The sequence below is a fragment of the Lepidochelys kempii genome, chromosome 10, assembly GCF_965140265.1.
Source record: "Lepidochelys kempii isolate rLepKem1 chromosome 10, rLepKem1.hap2, whole genome shotgun sequence".
Taxonomy (NCBI): Eukaryota; Metazoa; Chordata; order Testudines; family Cheloniidae; genus Lepidochelys; species Lepidochelys kempii.
The window spans coordinates 78,580,959-78,598,234 of NC_133265.1; the positions used below are offsets into that span (position 1 = coordinate 78,580,959).

At 45.3% G+C, this 17,276-nt stretch overlaps 1 protein-coding gene across 1 annotated transcript in view; it reads right to left on the reverse strand.

Annotated features, from left to right (window-relative positions):
* IGDCC3 (immunoglobulin superfamily DCC subclass member 3) overlaps nt 1-17,276 on the reverse strand; it is a 258,903-nt gene that overhangs the window by 134,347 nt on the left and 107,280 nt on the right. The window contains exons 5-6 of the mRNA XM_073304657.1: nt 11,051-11,188; nt 2,150-2,308 (exon numbers count right to left, since the gene is read on the reverse strand). Of these exons, the coding sequence (XP_073160758.1) occupies nt 2,150-2,308; nt 11,051-11,188 (297 nt within the window). The remainder of the gene's footprint in view (nt 1-2,149; nt 2,309-11,050; nt 11,189-17,276) is intronic.

Sequence of the window (17,276 nt, forward strand, 5' to 3'; positions counted from 1 at the left end):
TCTTCACAGATGTGATTTTAAACGCGGCCTCTTTGTAATCAGTTTGGCCATGTAACAGTTTCCTTATTCCTTTTCCTTACCATGTTGTCGCTAAAGAGGAAGCCGTCAGCAGAACGGAAAGCTTTTAATTTTGCAACTTTCATGAAGATTTTTAAACTAGCTCCATTTTTTTTAAACTTCCCTTGTCTGCTCCCCAGCCACGTGTGGTTCAATAGCCTTTACCACATGCATACTCTTGGGAAAGATCTCCTACCAGACGCAAAGTACTTTTCAATGGCTTTTCTTCCACTCCCCCGCACCATCCCAATCCTGGGGCTTTAGACGCTGTAGCTGCACCTGGCTGCATTCCAGGCAGTTGCTGATTTACTGCTCCAAAACCTGAATCTGCTTGACTCCTGCTATGATTTATTAGCGGTGCTTTTATTCAGCACCTTTAACTTTCAAGATGAATGGAGAGCATCCCTTGTGTCTATCTCGGAGTGTGCAAGTGGAGGAAATGCGTCACACAAAGAAACCTGACCTTACAGCCGCTCTCAGTTATGTTGTGCTACAGAAGTAAATGCTGAATGCCAGGGTTCCCAAACTTTTCCACTGTGTGGGCCACATCTGAATAGGGAGATCGCTGTGTGACCCCCTTCCATCCCCGCTGGCAATGGTATAACGTCCCAGTGGCAATTACAGCAATTGCTTACAGGGAGAGGATTTCACATACTTTCAGCTTCTTTTAGTGCGATTTAGCAGCTGGGAACAAAAAGGAGGCCAATACCATGTGACCTGAGTCTTCTTCATAGATCAGCATGGGAAGGAATGCATGTATTGAGTGATAAGGAGTTTTAGAGCTGATATCAGTCTGCAGTGGTAGCAAGACATACAGCTGTGAACCCAGCATGTGATTCTCGGTAACTGACAGGTGAGCATCACCGGGGAAGGAGAGCACTTTCCCTGTCACTAGCATGAAAGGTTCAATTAGCCCACAGGCAAGAGACGCATAATTTGAGATTCAGGATATCATCAGTCAACAGTTAATGAGTGAACTGATGAGAGGGTGAGATGCTGTAAGTGGACCAGCCTGAGGAGGAGGTGAGTGCCTGTAATCAGGGGAGGATTATCACCATTCAGCTCCACACTGCCAGCTGTGTTGCCTTTCTAAACACTGGCCTGGCTCCTTTCGCCAGGGAGACTGGTGGCTCGGTGAGGTTTGGAGCGCCTGGTTCTGGCTGCTAGCTGGAAGGCCCATGAGAAGTGGCCCTGTCAGGACTACTGCTGTGGGCCAATGGTGGAACCTGCATTTCCCTGGCACTGACAATATGGGGAATGTCACAGGTGACTTTTTAAGAGGGTTCAACTCTGAATCTTTCGTGGGTGGCTCAGACTCATCATCTGTTGCCGGAGTCCACCATGGTGGGTCCTCTGCCCACTGACTGTCCGGAACCAGAGTTTTAAATGTCTTAACTGTACAAAATAAAAGTCATGCTGGCGAAAGATAACCTGGTGAACTCTGTTATCTGCAGAGAACAGGTATGACACAGCATCACTATAAGCTTCCTCCATGACACCCTATCAGTGGGCCTCAACCCTGCCCTGGGGGGACCACTGGTAGAGGGGAGAAAGTAAATCAATCTCCAGGCCCATTCAGCCTTTAGGCTCCCTGCTGGTCCTTTAAGAAGGGTGCTAACTAATGACAGGTGAGTTTTGTGAACACAAGAACTGGATGGGGGCATTTCAACCTGTTTCACAGAGGCAACAGAAGAACCACTGGGCGTTAATGACTTCTGTTCTCTACTGACCTGGGCTGGATACAAACGAACGAGGGATTTTGAAAGGAAAGGCTTTGTGTCCCATGATCATTCTCAGCTCAGGCAGACAGACATGTACTAGCTTTGCTCAAGGTAGCACCTAAAAATGGCACTGGCCGCAGCAGCAGGGGCAGCGGCCCAGGCTAGCCATCCGAGTACCTACCTAGGGGTCTGGGGAGGATTGTACTATTAAAATAAAAACTTTCCTCTCTTCATGAACATGCAATGCAAAGAACATCTAGGAAAAACTGAACCAGCACCTGTTAAGGGCCAGATCTTTACACAGGGCTAGGAAGAGGTGGAGAAAATAGCTAAATGGGTGTAATTATCCAATAGTAGCCTGGTTATCTTACCTTGTACGACTAGCCTTCCCTGGGCAGTTCTCCGCACTCTAGTGCCGGGTTTGTTAGCAGCACAAACGTATATCCCAGAATGCTGCACAGTGAGGTCAGAAATCATTAGGTTTCCTGTCCCCAGCACCTGAATTCCTTCTACGCCAATGGGACGGCCATCTGGAAGAGGAAACGAGACAAAATTACTTAGTGTACCTTTAAGCTGAACTCTCTAGCCCACAGTGAGGGGAGTTAGTCCTGAGTCCCAATTAAGGGGAGTCCTTCCATTGACTTCAGTGAGTTTTAGCTCCAGCTCTCCACAGTGCAACTCAAACTATGCATGTGACATGTGGAAAAAGCCAGTCCAAGAGCCCCAACTAAGCCTTTGCCCCCAATTACAACATGTTTCATTAGTATCAGGCCATTGCATTTTATTGTTCCATTGGCTGGTGTTTTAAGACTCCGTGCCTGACAAACACAGCTCTAAATCAGCACTAGCTCGTTCCAGGGAGTTTGAGTGGAGAGCCGGGTGGTTATTGCTGGAGGAGCTGCCCTTTCATCAGATGTGAAACTGAAATCCTGTTTCCTTCTTGCATTTGTGTTTAGAAAGGAAGTTAAAAGCCCTACAGAACCAAAAAATAAAGGCCCAGCCTTGGGGTTCCTAGCACCTGAACACAACACACCCTCTTCAAATATTTGTTCCTTTCGGTAGCAAAACACTTTCCGCGTTGTGCTTTAAAGGTGTATTGAGATATTAAGAAAAAAGGTTCCAGAGTAGCAGCCGTGTTAGTCTGTATCCGCAAAGAGAACTGGAGTACTTGTGGCACCTTAGAGACTAACCAATTTATTTGAGCATAAGTTTTCGTGAGCTACAGCCCACTTCATCAGATGCATCTTCTTACTATATGTTCCATTCTATGCAGGCTGTAGCCCACGAAAGCTTATGCTCTAATAAATTTGTTCGTCTCTAAGGTGCCACAAGTCCTCCTTTTCTTTTTAAGAAAAAAGGAAAATTTAGGCTCACTATTAAAAATTCCTGCCACTGATTATATTAGACTGTGGCATAGTCTCCCCAGGGAAGTAGTGGAAATCCAATAAAGACTTTAAACATTCCGTAGAGAACAGTCATTCACTGGCAGGGGATCAGCTAGATGAGACAGTAATTTTCCATTTCTATTGCTCAATCCCAAGATGCTGTGCACCTGCAATTGCCATTGATTTGGCCCTCTGATTCTAGGGTTGGCTTTACTCCAGTCAGACGCATAACTACCAAGTTGTCTTAATCACAAGGAGCCCTCTACCAAAGGGACTGCGAACGGTACTGCTTGCAACATTCACGGCTCTGTGGAACAGACAGTCATTCCAGTGTCAATATCTACTGTAACCCAACAATGGGAAATTTATGGGCCAATCGGTGTGGAAATGAAGTTGTTGACATTCCAGATGTGGCTGGGTCACCATAGTCAAGCAGCTGAGACACCTTATAATTTTTATCTTTGCTATTGGGCTTCATGCTTCAGGCAATTAGCAGCTGGGGTCAGGAAGAAAATTCCTTCTGTAGAATAGTAGTGCAGAATGAAGAGCTTTTATGGGGGTTTTATCCTGCCTGTGAAGAATCCAGAGCCAGTCACAGCCTTACAGAGAACCAACGAAATGGCTACACTCGTCAATTATAGTATAGTCATTCTTCCAGCAGAAAGGGACACATAACTATCACCCCACCCAAAAGCCACTTTGCAAGCCACCTGTGATATATCGGGCATCTACCAATTTCTTCTGTTTGTTTCTACTTAAGTTTAGGCACGCAATTTCTTCCTCACTCCAGGAACTATTTCGTTTACACCGAAAGCAAAACCATTTATCACAGGAGCCAAACCACTAAGACAGCTTAAGTCCTCAAGAACAGGAGCACTAAGAGATGACACTAGACAAAAAAACAGGTATTTTAAAAAAAATAAATAAATCAGCAGATCCTGCAGTATGTGTTCACCCATCAGAACAGCAGAAATAAATAGTCTAATTTCAGACAGCGCCTTGACAGAGAGCGGTGGGAAAAGGTACTATGGATTGAAAGACACAAAACAGGGGACGTACCCTGAAAGTTGCAGAAGCATCTTCTGCCCATGATCTTTGCAATGTTTTACAGGAAATGTTTAACTCAGAGGTTTCACTGTTCCGTCAGGCAGGCAGACCCTGGACACTTCATTATTTACGTTACAGTGAAAGGGGCTCAGGTCTTTCAGACAGAGAAAAACAATGTCATTAAATAATTGTATAGATGGCCGATGTGCTGCAGCAGGAAATTGCTCAGCCATAAAAAAGGATAGTAAAGCATGACCTGTCCAGTGTTTAATGAGCAATAAGAAGGGTCGGTTCCTTTTGAATAACATCATGTAAACCAAACTGTAAAGAAGGTCTGAATTAAATTCAAATTGAACTTGATTTCCTCTTTAAATTAGACTTTTTTGAAGCCCATATTTACAATAGGTGTAAAAATCAAATCTCTCTCCTGAGGAAGTAGGACAGGTGAAATATGTGAGCAGGCTGTACCTGGCAGGTAGGCTGTATGATTGTATACATGAGTTAAGAAATAACACAGAAATATGACTTGAATGCCAGCTTGGGTTATTACGCTATTTATCATGTGCTACATAAAAGACCCAGGCTGCGTCAGATATGCCGCGCAGTCGAAATATCAGTGTCAATATGTTTCCGTTTGTCTCTACAGAGGCCATCGATTAATTAGAGGTGTCAGAGTTTGAGGAAATTTCTCCTGCCAGCTAAATTTATCTCTTTTCTAAACAAAAAAAATAAAATAAAGTTCTCCCAGCTCATATTCACCATTCAAGAGATAAGGTGGGTGAGGTATATCTGTTATGGGACCAATTTCTGCTGGTGAGAGAGACCTGCTTTCGAGCCACAAAGAGCTCTTCTTCAGCTCTGGGAAAGGTACTGAAGAGCTCTATGTGGCTCAAAAGCTTCTCTCTCTCTCTCTCACCAACAGAAGTTGATCCAATAACAGATATTACCTCACCCACCTTGTCCCTCTAGTATCCAGGTACCGACATGGCTACAACTACACTGCATCCACCATTCAAGTCAGGCAAGTTTTGCCATCTCTAATAATCATAAAAGGTTGCATTTGCTGGCTCAATTTACACTCCCTCTCTCAGGGTCTGTCTACGGCGACACTCTGTAGTGTAGACACTACAGAAATGGAAGGGTTCCTGATTTAGTTGGGGATTGGTCCTGCTTTGAACAGGGGGTTGGACTAGATGACCTCCTGAGGTCCCTTCCAATTCTGATATTCTAGGATTCTATGATCTCTGTAGTAAACCCATCCCCTCAAGAGGCAGTAGCTAAGTCGATGGAAGGAGACTTAGCTGCATCTAAAGTTGGGGTTAGGTCGACCTAATTACGGTATAAAATTTTTCACAGCCCTGAGTGATGTAGTGTAAGAAATGTCAAGGAGTGGGTGTGGCCCACGCCCCACCCGTCCAAGGGACTTAGGTCCCCAGCTGGGCCAGAGTGTGGTGCTTCCCCCAACTCAGGATTCACAGCCATGAACCCTCTCCTGGAGTGAGGCGCACGCGGATCTTTAGCCCTCAGTGTTATCAAGCAGCCCCATCTCACAGTCACAGAGAGAGCACAAAAATAACCCTTGGCACAAGCACGGCTCCTTTCCTCTGAGGAGCACAGGGAGCTCCACACACATGAACTGCGCCTCGCAACCCCCTGGCGTGGTCGACACATATTCTCAAACCCATTATGCAGACAGGGAAACCCTACAGTCTCAGCGAGTTAGTGACAGGGCTAGGAACAGAACCCAGGAAACCTGCGCTCCTAACTTTAATCACCCGGCCCCCATCTTTCAGTAGAGCAGTGGTTTTCAACTGGGAGGGGTCCATGGACCTCGGGGAGTCTGCAGACTATGTCTAGGATTTCCAAAGGGGTCCCCTCCTCCATCTGAAATTTTGAGGGGTCTGCAAATGAAAAAAAAGTTGAAAACCCCTGCATTAGGCTATATCACAAAGAGGAAAAACATCCTGCCCCAGCTAACTTGCTCTAAACGCTGCTGCTCGGCTCTCTAAGCTACAGGGGCTCACAGGAGTGAAATGTTTGATGTGACCTTTAACTTATTTTGAATCAGCGAGCAACAGAGAGCAATCTGGACAGGCTTGTTCACTGTATCCTGTTTGCCAAAGTTTGCTGCAGAGCTATCCACCCTTTAAAACAATGGGAACTAGACAATCTCCAAAGAAGTCAGCCTTGCAAGTCTAACCAGTCTGGCAAAACCGAACACAAACAGAACATGAACGTACCATTACTTGGCTTGTGATAATACCTAGGAAGCCTATCCATGGACCAGGGCCCCACTGGCACTATACAAACAGGTAATAAAAAGATGCCCTGAAGAGCTCACACTCTTGGCACAGGACAAGACGCAATGCATCAAAACGAGAGTGAGAACTCCCCAACCATGCAGACCGATGGTTGTGCTGTAATAGCTTCCCATTGCAATGCCAGCTCAGAAGAGTTGAGACATCCTTTCCCAGAGCACATGGAGGAGAGGTGGTATTCCTCATGCAGCCAGCCCCCTGCTCTCACCCAAACTCTGTGACTAGACTGCAGTTTCTTCTCGGATGGTGGAATGGCTCAAATATCAGTAACTTACCACACCACACACACTACAGAAGTTTGGAATCAATCAGCCAGACTCAAATGGAGACAGGATCTCAGATCCCCAGACTGCCTGCCCGGGACAGGATGCGAATCTACAGGGTAGTGTATGCCTTCTGCAAGGTACCGAGCACCTCCCTTACCCTTTCAGGATCAGCGTTTGGAAATAGCATTCCTTTTCATGGGGGCCCAAAGAGCCCAGTAAATTTACATGCAGCAGTCCCTTCCAGAAAGTCGACCCCAACAATAAGCAGGACATTTTGCATCCTCTGAAATCAGCCATGCCAGCGGCTTTTGAATGTTTTAATTCTTTGGAAGACTTTGTGAGACAAAAACCATCTTGTGGACCTCCTACATCTTCCTACCCTGTGACATTCACTGTCTGCTAGACTACAGTCTCTCAGAAATGATGACTAGTGAATCAAAGAACTACCAATGAACCACTAGAACGGGTGGTTCATGGATCATCGTTTGAGACCCAGTAGGCTGTCTGATTGAACAGGAGATGAAACCCCATTATGAGTCCCAGTGTCACATGGCTTCCCCGGGGGATATAGGAGGAACTGAGCCCTAAGTCTGTGTGCCTACTTGGAGACTTCAGAATTAGGTCATTTCCATTTCACTTTATACTGATGCGATTGTGACAAAACAACACTATGAACCAACTAGCAAACAGCAGGGTGGAATACTGATAGGGCCTTAAAACGCATGTGGTTTTTAAGGTGGGGGTTTCGGCTGGTAGTGAAGAGCAGCTGGATTACTAATTAATAAACACTGCTCACACTGAAGCTGGCTATACTCCAAATAGGAGACACCCTCAAAGAACCTCCTTGCAGTGCACAAATAAAGTTTTAAAATTTCCCATTAGAGTGAAATCTGGAGGAAAGATCCCTGCAATTTGGGGTAGAAGTTATTTAATTTTCAAAGGTATCTGGGATGCTTTTTCACTGTAATGGATTCCATTGTTCTGTCTACTAAGCAAATGACTGGCACATCAGCACCAATTACAGAAATTCGTTAAAACGTGCCAGGCGATATGAATATGCAACAACGCGAATGCCTTTCTTTTATAAGTAGCAAGTAGAAAGAAAGTAACAACTTTCTAATGTTGACCATTTAGGTCTTTTGTGAATTCTTTGTATCCTGGCATAGCAGCCTTCTACGTTTTAGACACATAGGTCTTCTACTCCATCAGACATTGGGCACCATGTATTAGCATATTTAGAATACATTGCAACAGTTAACTATTCAGTGTGTGAAGTGGTGAAATTTACTCTATTATTTCTAAACACTTCAGGGAATGGTGCTCCTGTCAACCAGTCAGCCATCTACTGCAAGCTTCTGTGTCCAATAAGTTACCAATTAATTGGCTCCTACAACTGTTGTATGGTTTATGTGTTGAATGGCTCCCCCTTTAGTAATTTCCTTCCCATTGTGTAACCCTTTCTGACAAGTTCTGTATAACGCTATCAGATAATCACTGCCCTTTCTTCCTTGTCTCACTTTTGTAGATCTCTCTAAATAGCGTGTTATTTTGTCTCAGTATCTTTGATGGAGGCCAGATCAGCAGCTTGTCAGTTAAAGGATAAGCTGATATGTAATACATTAAAAATCATTATTCATTCTGCTGGCTTTGCAATAAGTTCCCTGGAGATTCATTTTTGTACGCCTACGGGATCAGGTTCGAGTGTGTAGTTGTGAAAGGACAAATCTTATCTTTCTTGAACAAACCAAAACCTTAACGATTTTACACTTCTCTCGGAACAAATCCTCTAATGAACATTTCACTTTGCAAAGCATTTCATGCAGTGGGAGACACAAGAACTTTGTGGTAGAGGGATACAAAATACTCACAAGGAAATAAAAGTAAAAGTTTATTGCATATCATTCAAAAATTGACCCATGATTTGTATGATTTTTCCCCCCAAACAAAACTGGGTCCATTTCCCACTGAAAATCAGCCAGGTTTTTGGCAAAGTCAGAGCAAAAAGTGGGTCCATTTGTTTAAGAGAAGACAGCTTTTACACACAAAACAATGCAAAAATTCACACTTGCGCTCATTTCTGAATAAAACAATTGCCATTTCATTGAAATGGCAGCAAAATAAAAACTGAGGAGTACAAAGGACCCCCATGAAATGGCAAAATCCTGCAAAGATGAACTACTTCAATGGGGACTTTTTCTGATTTTTAAAAAAATGGTGCACAAATTATTCATTTATATTCGTTTTTATTTAAATAAAACTGAAACTGAGCCTAATCTAAGTTGGCCGCCTACCTTTAAGACTCCACTGCCATATATTTTATAGTTTATGGTTCCATGTGGAAAGTTTTTTTCTCCAAGCTGTATTGCTCCAACAGTTATTTAAGAGGAGCCCTCCTGCAATTACTCTTCATGAACTAGCATTGTAGGAGGTGCCTCAGACAGGTAAACTTCATACATGAGGAAGCCACACATGTATAAACTCAATCAGGCATGAAAATACCTCTTCTTTGATGTCAACCCCCACGGCTTCCCTCAACTGGTTTTGTCCTACTTGGGAGTCCTTTCAAAGTTGTGTTGTCTCCTTTCCCCTCCTTCTGATTGTGAGGACACAAGAACACCAAAGACTATGTCTGATATTTTCACATGATTGAAATAGTTCAAAAAAGAGCCTAAGGGATCCCTAGATCCATTGAACTCGTAAGCAACCTTTCACATCATTGTAGAAATAGACAAAAGAATGTGTTTATTTGGGAGGAAAGCATTCACACTAACGTGGAAATAAAAATAGCGAGGTTTTCTTTTGACTCGGTAGCTCTACATCAAATGCCACGACAGAGAAGTTGGGGTCTTTTTTGATAGACAGTAGTGTTGGACTGAATCTATATGGGGTAATATGGCTCGATGCTATTATATCTTCATTAATACCCCATTCTATGGAGACAAGTGTTTTGAACAAGCCAATGAGCTGATATAATTAGGGCAATTATAAAGTAGTTTATTATAGTTGAGAGTCAGGGTAGAGCGGCCTTGTGCCCAAAAGAACATTGCAACACCGTGGCATAGCGTATCCAGCAGGTTTTTAAAACAGCATCAGTATGAAGATTATTGCTCAGGGGGAAAAGGTCAGTTAGTGACAGTCTTGGGTAGGTGGTATTAACAGGAATAGAATCTGTTAGAATTAACAGAATAGAATTAATAGAATCTGAATGGAAAAGGCAGTGTGAAAAAAATCTTTCTGGATTACCACTACATAAATGTATTCTTGCTGTTTCCCTGAAGGCTCTAGACTGGGAAGCTAACAACCATTAATCAAGTTCTGAGAACCAGAGATTCATGAATAAAAAGCAAGGAGCGCGGCTGAAGTCTAGGGTGAGCATAGCTACCCAGAGTGTGTTTCACTCCCAAAAACGTAGCCCATTACCCTGCATAGCCACTTTGGGGAACATGTAATATCCTGGTGGGAAAATCTTGTGAGAATGAAATGGTTGCAATGTGCTTCTCCGAGGAGGAACAGCTCAAAGGTCTGGAAACATTCACTTGGTTCGGTTCACATACACATATATTTTCAGGTACCAGAGTGCAACACAAAGGCCATCAGCTATTTATTCAGGAAAGATTTCTGCTTGGCAGTTAAATGTGAAAGCACCCTTCCACTGTATGCATTTCTCTGGGCTAACGTCAAGCAGGCAGATCTTAACATTTTTCGATTGCAAACAACACCGGACTACTCCACTCGTGCGATAGAACTTGACAGTGGCTCAGTTTTTCATGCTGATTAACAAATACTCTTGACCTCACCACTGAGTATCTATTCTTCAGAGCTTCATGTGTGCAGCTATTAACCACTCCCATTCCCTGGTTTTATTTTAAATCACTCAATAGACAGACAGTTTCTCTCAAGTCTGTTTTACATGGAAGACATGTTTGCGAATGAAGTCACTTCTCTGGAGCCAACGTTGATGCTTTTGATGCAACTAAAGAAAATGCTGTCACTTTTTGGAAAGATAAAATTATCACCTTTCATAAAACGTTTACAGCTTTAACCAACCCACCTCAATAACAAGTTGAAATAGGAACTCGGAAGGCAGTACAAACCATAGACAGAAAGATAAAAGGGGTTCTGAGTCTACAATTAACCTGAACAGTAAAGAGAAGGCTGAATTGTCCTGTGCAATAAATAATCAATGGCACATAATTATTTCCTGTGTGAGGACAATCAACAGTGCCAAGCTAAATTCCTGCCACTCAATTGCTTACCTAGTCGACTCCAGGACACAATGGGCCTGGGATTTCCAGTTGCAATGCATTCCAGGATAGCTGTCTGGTGCACAGTCAGGGTGAGGTTTTCTGGGCCGACAAGAATCATGGGATCCTTGTAAACTGTAGAATGGGAGCCTGCAAAGAAATACTCGCTGTTAACTGAGACCTACTAGGCCTTAGTGCTTAACTGCAAGATATGACACTATAGAGTACAATGATAACCCACGAGGGCTCAGTTCATCTACATGATGGAACAGAATGTGACCCATGTAACCCAGAATGAATGATTTCATTATATGCATTCACTAACTAGTCACACCAAACAAGGACGTTGCCTATATAACAAGTGTATGTTGAAGTGTGCCTCAAATATGCATATTGACGTTTCCGTGATAACACTCTTGACAGCAATGACCAATCCACAAGCACATTCTGTCAATCCAATTCACATACTGTACACATATGCAAAGTATAAGAAAACAGCATTGACTGGCAATGGATCGGCCAAGTTTTTAACTGAAATGCACGCGGTGCCCAAGTCATCTGTAATGGCATGGACTGAATGCCATCTCTGTTGAAAAGCAGCATTAAAAGGAACAGACCAGATTTAGAGGTGACAAAAACGCTGGTGAAAGTACACGCCAATAGGTGGGTGTAAACTGATGTATGTATGTGATGTGGGTGGAAAGGGGAAGCGGCTTAGAGGAAGGATAGCAGCTCTGAGGAAAGTGTAAGGAGATGTGAGACCCAATAGGGAAGGGGCTGATTTACTATTCACCTTCGTATGCCCTCATATAAATTATTTTTCCTGCTTCACCTCTCGCTGCCCCCTTGGTGTGTAAGTTACACCCACGGACTTTAGACTGTGAGAGCCCAACACATGCTAGGCCCTCCCCCGCTTCATGACGTGGCTCACAGCATCCAGAACAGCTGACATCTGCCTGTAAAGGAGCCATCTCTTATTGCTGCTATGGCCATGTGCTTTGGCCTCAAACTCAACTAAGCTGCTGTCTCTGACCCCTGGTGTTGCTCACAGAGGCTGCTTCTAAATCTCTCCTTCTGGGGATCTTTTTAAAGGGACATTTCTCCAAGGAAATACTACAGGGGGTTCCACGCGGTGCTCCTTCCACAACAATTGACATCACCTCTGACTTCAGGCCAAATAGCTAACATTTATCAGAAAACCTTTCTGGTTTGCAGTAAAGGGGTGGACCACACTGATTCACGCTGATGCTTTTCGTATGACAGGTTACAGATCTCGTGGGCAGCGCTACGGTACCATTATTATTCACTTGTATCACACTTGCACCTAGACCGGCACTTGATTGTGCTAGGTCAGGGATCTCGAACCCAATTTACCTTAGGGCCACTGCCAGTCCTCAAATCCTCCCAGCGGGCCAATAATGTCACCTCGCTCCATTGGCCGTGTGCCACCCTGGCTGACTCTGCCCGGCGACCCAACCAATGGGAGCTGCGGGGGGCGGTGCCTGCAGCAGACAGAGCCAGCAGCGTGGCTGCATGGGTCTCTCCTCTGGGGACAGGGGCATGTGAATCTCTCCTGCCCGCTCCCCTCCCGCCCCCCTCCCTCAGCCGGTAGCCATGAGGGCCGGATGAAATAACCTTTTTTTAAAGTTTCGGCGGGCAGCAGTGGGGAGGTTCTCGGGCCACAGATGGCCTGCGGGCCAGGACTTTGAGACCCCCGTGCTAGATGATGCACGTACTCCTAGGACGAAGAACTCATCGTCTAAGCTGACAAGACAAACAGAGGAAGTATTATTTCCATTTTACAGGTAGGCAACTGGGGCCCACAGACATTGGGTGACTTGCATAAGAAGCACATTGCGGAGCGGGGACCTGAAACCAAATCTTGTGAGAGCCCAGTGACATATTCATAAGACCAACCCTTCCTTTCATGCTTCCTACAGATTTGAAATATGATTTGGAGGAGGTGTGTTCCTCTGCACTGTTATTTGACTGATTTCTGCGCCTTTCATCATCTTCCAGGAGGTCGGGAGATAAGGCAGAGCTGATGTACACTTAAGGCATCAGAAACCGAGGCGTCTCTGCTGTCACCCTGGAAATGCTGGAGAGTGGCAACGCTGCTGAATGCCCAGTACCATTCTTTGAAGCTAAGAATGCATGAAGAGGCAACAAAAACAGTGATGCCTTCCAACCCAAAACTTCTGCTTCTCAGCACTCCCCACACTGCAGCTTTCCACAGAGCCACACGCAGTGCAAGCTGAACATCTGCGAGAGCCGTCTCGCCCCAGGAGACTGTCTGCTCTGCAAAGGGGGTTTGAAGTAACGTTATCAGCCAATCCGTGTGTGGATGTAAGGAGCTGCGCTCAACTCCTGGTTTTGCTCCCTGTGTGTAGTTGGGTAAATCATTTAACCTCTCTGTGTCTCAGTTCCTCATCTGTAAAATGGAAATAACAATACTTCCTTTGTTGGACTGCAAGCTCTTCAAGGCAAGCGCTGTTGCTTGGTATGTGGCCATGCAGCATACGGTACAATGTGGCCCTGATCTTGGCTGAAGCCTCTGGGCACGACCCACAATGTGATACATCAAAATAATAAGGTGTGCACTAGACCCACAACCTGTCAGACAAATTGCACCCCGGTGAGAATCAATACGATACAACCCTTTCTTACACACAATAAAAGTCTAGCATTACTAAAAACTGGGCCCAATTCCAGAAAGGCAAAATCAGCCCAAAGTCACGACAACCCACAGGCTTAGTGTTATCGCTCGACGAGTGCTTTTTAGAGTGACCAAAGTCCATATCTGGTGCAGTCCCACTTCCATGGGCTTAGGTTATACTCCACAAACACTGAGGTCAAGCAGTGTTTAAGGAATTTCAACAATCCATTGCCGGTGGCAAGAATATTCTGTACACCTGCATGGACAAATATGTCCATCAATTTCGATCCTTAGGAGTTGGAGGGCAGCAGTGGGGAAGAGGTGAAGGGTATAATTAAGTCAGCCCAGGCTCATTTGGGTCTGATTTGTGACTAATATTGAGTATTCTTCTTTCAGATCTCTCCACTACTGGCTCTTGTACACAGAGCTTCTTCTGACTGCAAAGATCATTCAAACAGAAATGCTGCATTGGAAATTCTTTGCAAAAGCTTTCCTCCTAGATTTCATTTCCTCTTGCACTTTTTAGCTTCACACTGCAGCGGGGGCTGAAGTCAGGGGATATTACAGTGGTACTAAACAACCACAAATGAATGGCTCATTTGTTAAGCATGTATATGGTTGCTGTACAGGGGGTGATAAAGCTACAGGATGGGCTGTTTTTAAAGAGGTAAGATCCAAATCGCTTTGTGTATGTGTGGCTTAAAAGTTGGCTTCTTGCTAAGTCCAGTTCACCCTACCCTGTGCAATACCGATCTCTGAAGAGAATCAGAGCACTTAATTACATTTAACAACTGGCGAACTTTAGCAGATTTGAAAAACGAGACTTTCTATCGAGGGATCTCAACACCTTTCCAACAATCTCCGCAGCATCACAACACCAGGCTCGGCTCCTATTCCGAAGCACTCAGCGCTGGCCTCACTCAGCTCCCACTGAAGTCAATGGAAGCTTTATTGTCAACTTCCATAGGAAGAGAGGAGGCAGTGTGACCTAGTGCTCTGAAGTGGGATTCAGGAGACCATGGTTCTATTCCCAGCTCTGCTGCCACTTTGCTGGGTGACCTTGGGCAAGTCATTTTCCTCCCCGTGCCTCAGTTTCCCAACCTGTCAAATAGGGATAAGGATACTGATCTTCTTTGTAAAGCACTTTAAGATCTATTGATGCAAAGCTCTGTCTAAGAGCTAGGTAGGATGAACATGCTTTTGAAAATTGCACCCCTCAATTCTTACTTAGGCTCCCTAAATAAAAAGTCCTGGTTTTCAAAAGCACTAAAAACATGCAGCATCTCTCACTGAAGTCCATGGATGCTCACCACTTATTAAAATGCCTAAATATTACCTTGAGAACCTAACTTCCAGTTCCCATTTTTTAAAATCTTGGTCCAATTTGGGCTAGGAACACAGTTCTCCTGGCCCCCCATGCCATGTTTTAACCCCAAGACCAACTCAAATACTTCACTGTACCTTATGCAAATCATGCACCCTCCTGGATTTGCAACACTGGGTCAGACATCTCACAAGAACAGGTTCCCTCCCAAGATTCCTGGTACTTCTCGCTTCTGGCCAAGGCTGAAATAAAGCACTTTCCCAAGATTCCTACAGTACTGTCCAGAACCAGAAATGGAAGGGCAGGGTCAGCAGCCAAAATGAAACAGAACGGTTTTAAAAGCTGTCCAAACTCTTTTGAACCCCAGAAGGATCCATTTGGGGCTCAGCTTAAGTGATGAGCCCTGGTGTGTGTCAGTTCTTATCTGCACCAGCCCCTCTATCCCAATGGAAAGTGGTTTTCCTCATACATCATCTTATCCCTCCCTCTTCATAGACAGGATTGTTCCTGATGGTGTCTTCCCTCCTGCTTTATCCAGTCTGGATGTAAATGTCCATCGAATGACAGGGGTGTCTGTCTTCACCACGAGAATAGGAATGAACAGCCCAGTAAGGTGTAAGATCCAGGGATGTTTTCTTGGCAGAGACTTGGAGTAAATAAAGCAGAGCTGGGGGGCGCACACAGGACACGGACCACTATATGTGCCATAACAAAATAAGGGCAGTGCAATCTCATTCCTCTGTGTTGCTGGAACACGGGATGAAGTCCACCTCATTTGCCTTGTCATGCCTCAGGAAATACAAAATGCAAATAAGCCTTTTTTCTTCCCCATGCCTCTGACACGGGGGCCAGGAAGCATGCTGCTCTCTGTTCACAAGTGGCAACGTGCAAGCATCTCCCGCGCTACGTCAGAGCCCCAGCGGGGACCTGGCCAGGCAGGTTGGGGGCTGGCCTGCATATCCATTAGTGAACAGGAACAACAGAGGGATATTACTACATATTACTGCCACCACTCCACTCTGCCCGTATGTGGGCAGACTGCCCCTTAACATCACGTCACAGCACAGCCCGTGTGCTCCGCACCGTGCTCCTTGGGCTGCCAAAGCCTGATGGGAGCCACTTACGGTTTCATCGCCTCCAATTCAGAAGTAACCGGAGTGCAGTGTACCTCCCGTGGTGCTGGCACCGGGGCAAGCAAAGAGCAGGGGGCCGCAGAGCAGGGCCTATGTTGACTGTGGCTGGAAACGTAAAACACCAGCCTTCCATGCAGAGTGGCTGATCTCGGCAAACGATCCGTCAGGAGGTTCTCCGCACCACACAGGAAATTCGTTTGATCCAGGGGGCAGGAATGAAGGAGCGATTCTTGGTTGAGAGCCTAATGCATTTCAAAACACCGCAGGGGAGTGAAAGGGAAAAGCTGCAATTCCTAAACGAAACTGGCTGAGGCACAAAGTCCCCACCTCAGAACTCAGTCCCAGTGGCAGCAGCATCGAAGAGAAGGATGATCAGGCTGGTAAAAGGTCCCAGGCACCATCAATAAGGACAAGCACTCTGTTAGAGAAAGAAATGCCATCGGTGTGCGCTTGCGTAGGAAAGGTGTCAAAGCAGAGAGGCAGGGAAGCCACACGGGAACATCTGCTCTAAGAAGGCACTTGAAAAGAACCAATCAATCGGATGGAAGAAACATCTGTGCATTGTGCTGCCATGGGGCCACCCCCAGTGCTGCAGAAGAGGAGAGGGAAGACAGCTGCGAGACTGACAGCGTGCTTTAGGGTCCACAACCCCAGTGGTTCTATCCTCCAGTTCTTCCAGTTCCATCACCGCAACCCTGTCTAAGAGTGAGGCGAGCAGTGCCAACTGGTCAATTGGGGTGCAAGCAGGTTGTCCATCCTATTGTACAACCATCTCATGTGGAAGCATTTGCAAGGACAACAAAACTGATCAGAAAGCATCCTGCAAGCAGTTCTATCAGAGAGGTACCACCATGCTCCCAGGAAACAGGGAAACATCAGCAAAGGATGAATCTTCTTGAACCAGCAACCTGCTCATCAGGTGCCTCTCTTTTACCAACATCTCCGTGAGAAACACTGACAGTCCATCCTGTTCTGGTGCTGCAGTCAGAAACCATCTTCATCTTGTATCTCCTCTGGTCCATTAGCAAAGTCTTGGTTCTGAAACCAAGTTCCAAGGCTCCAGTAAAAAACTGGCTTGGGTCCATTTCTTTGCAGGTGGACAAATGACAGATTCACAGCCCCAAC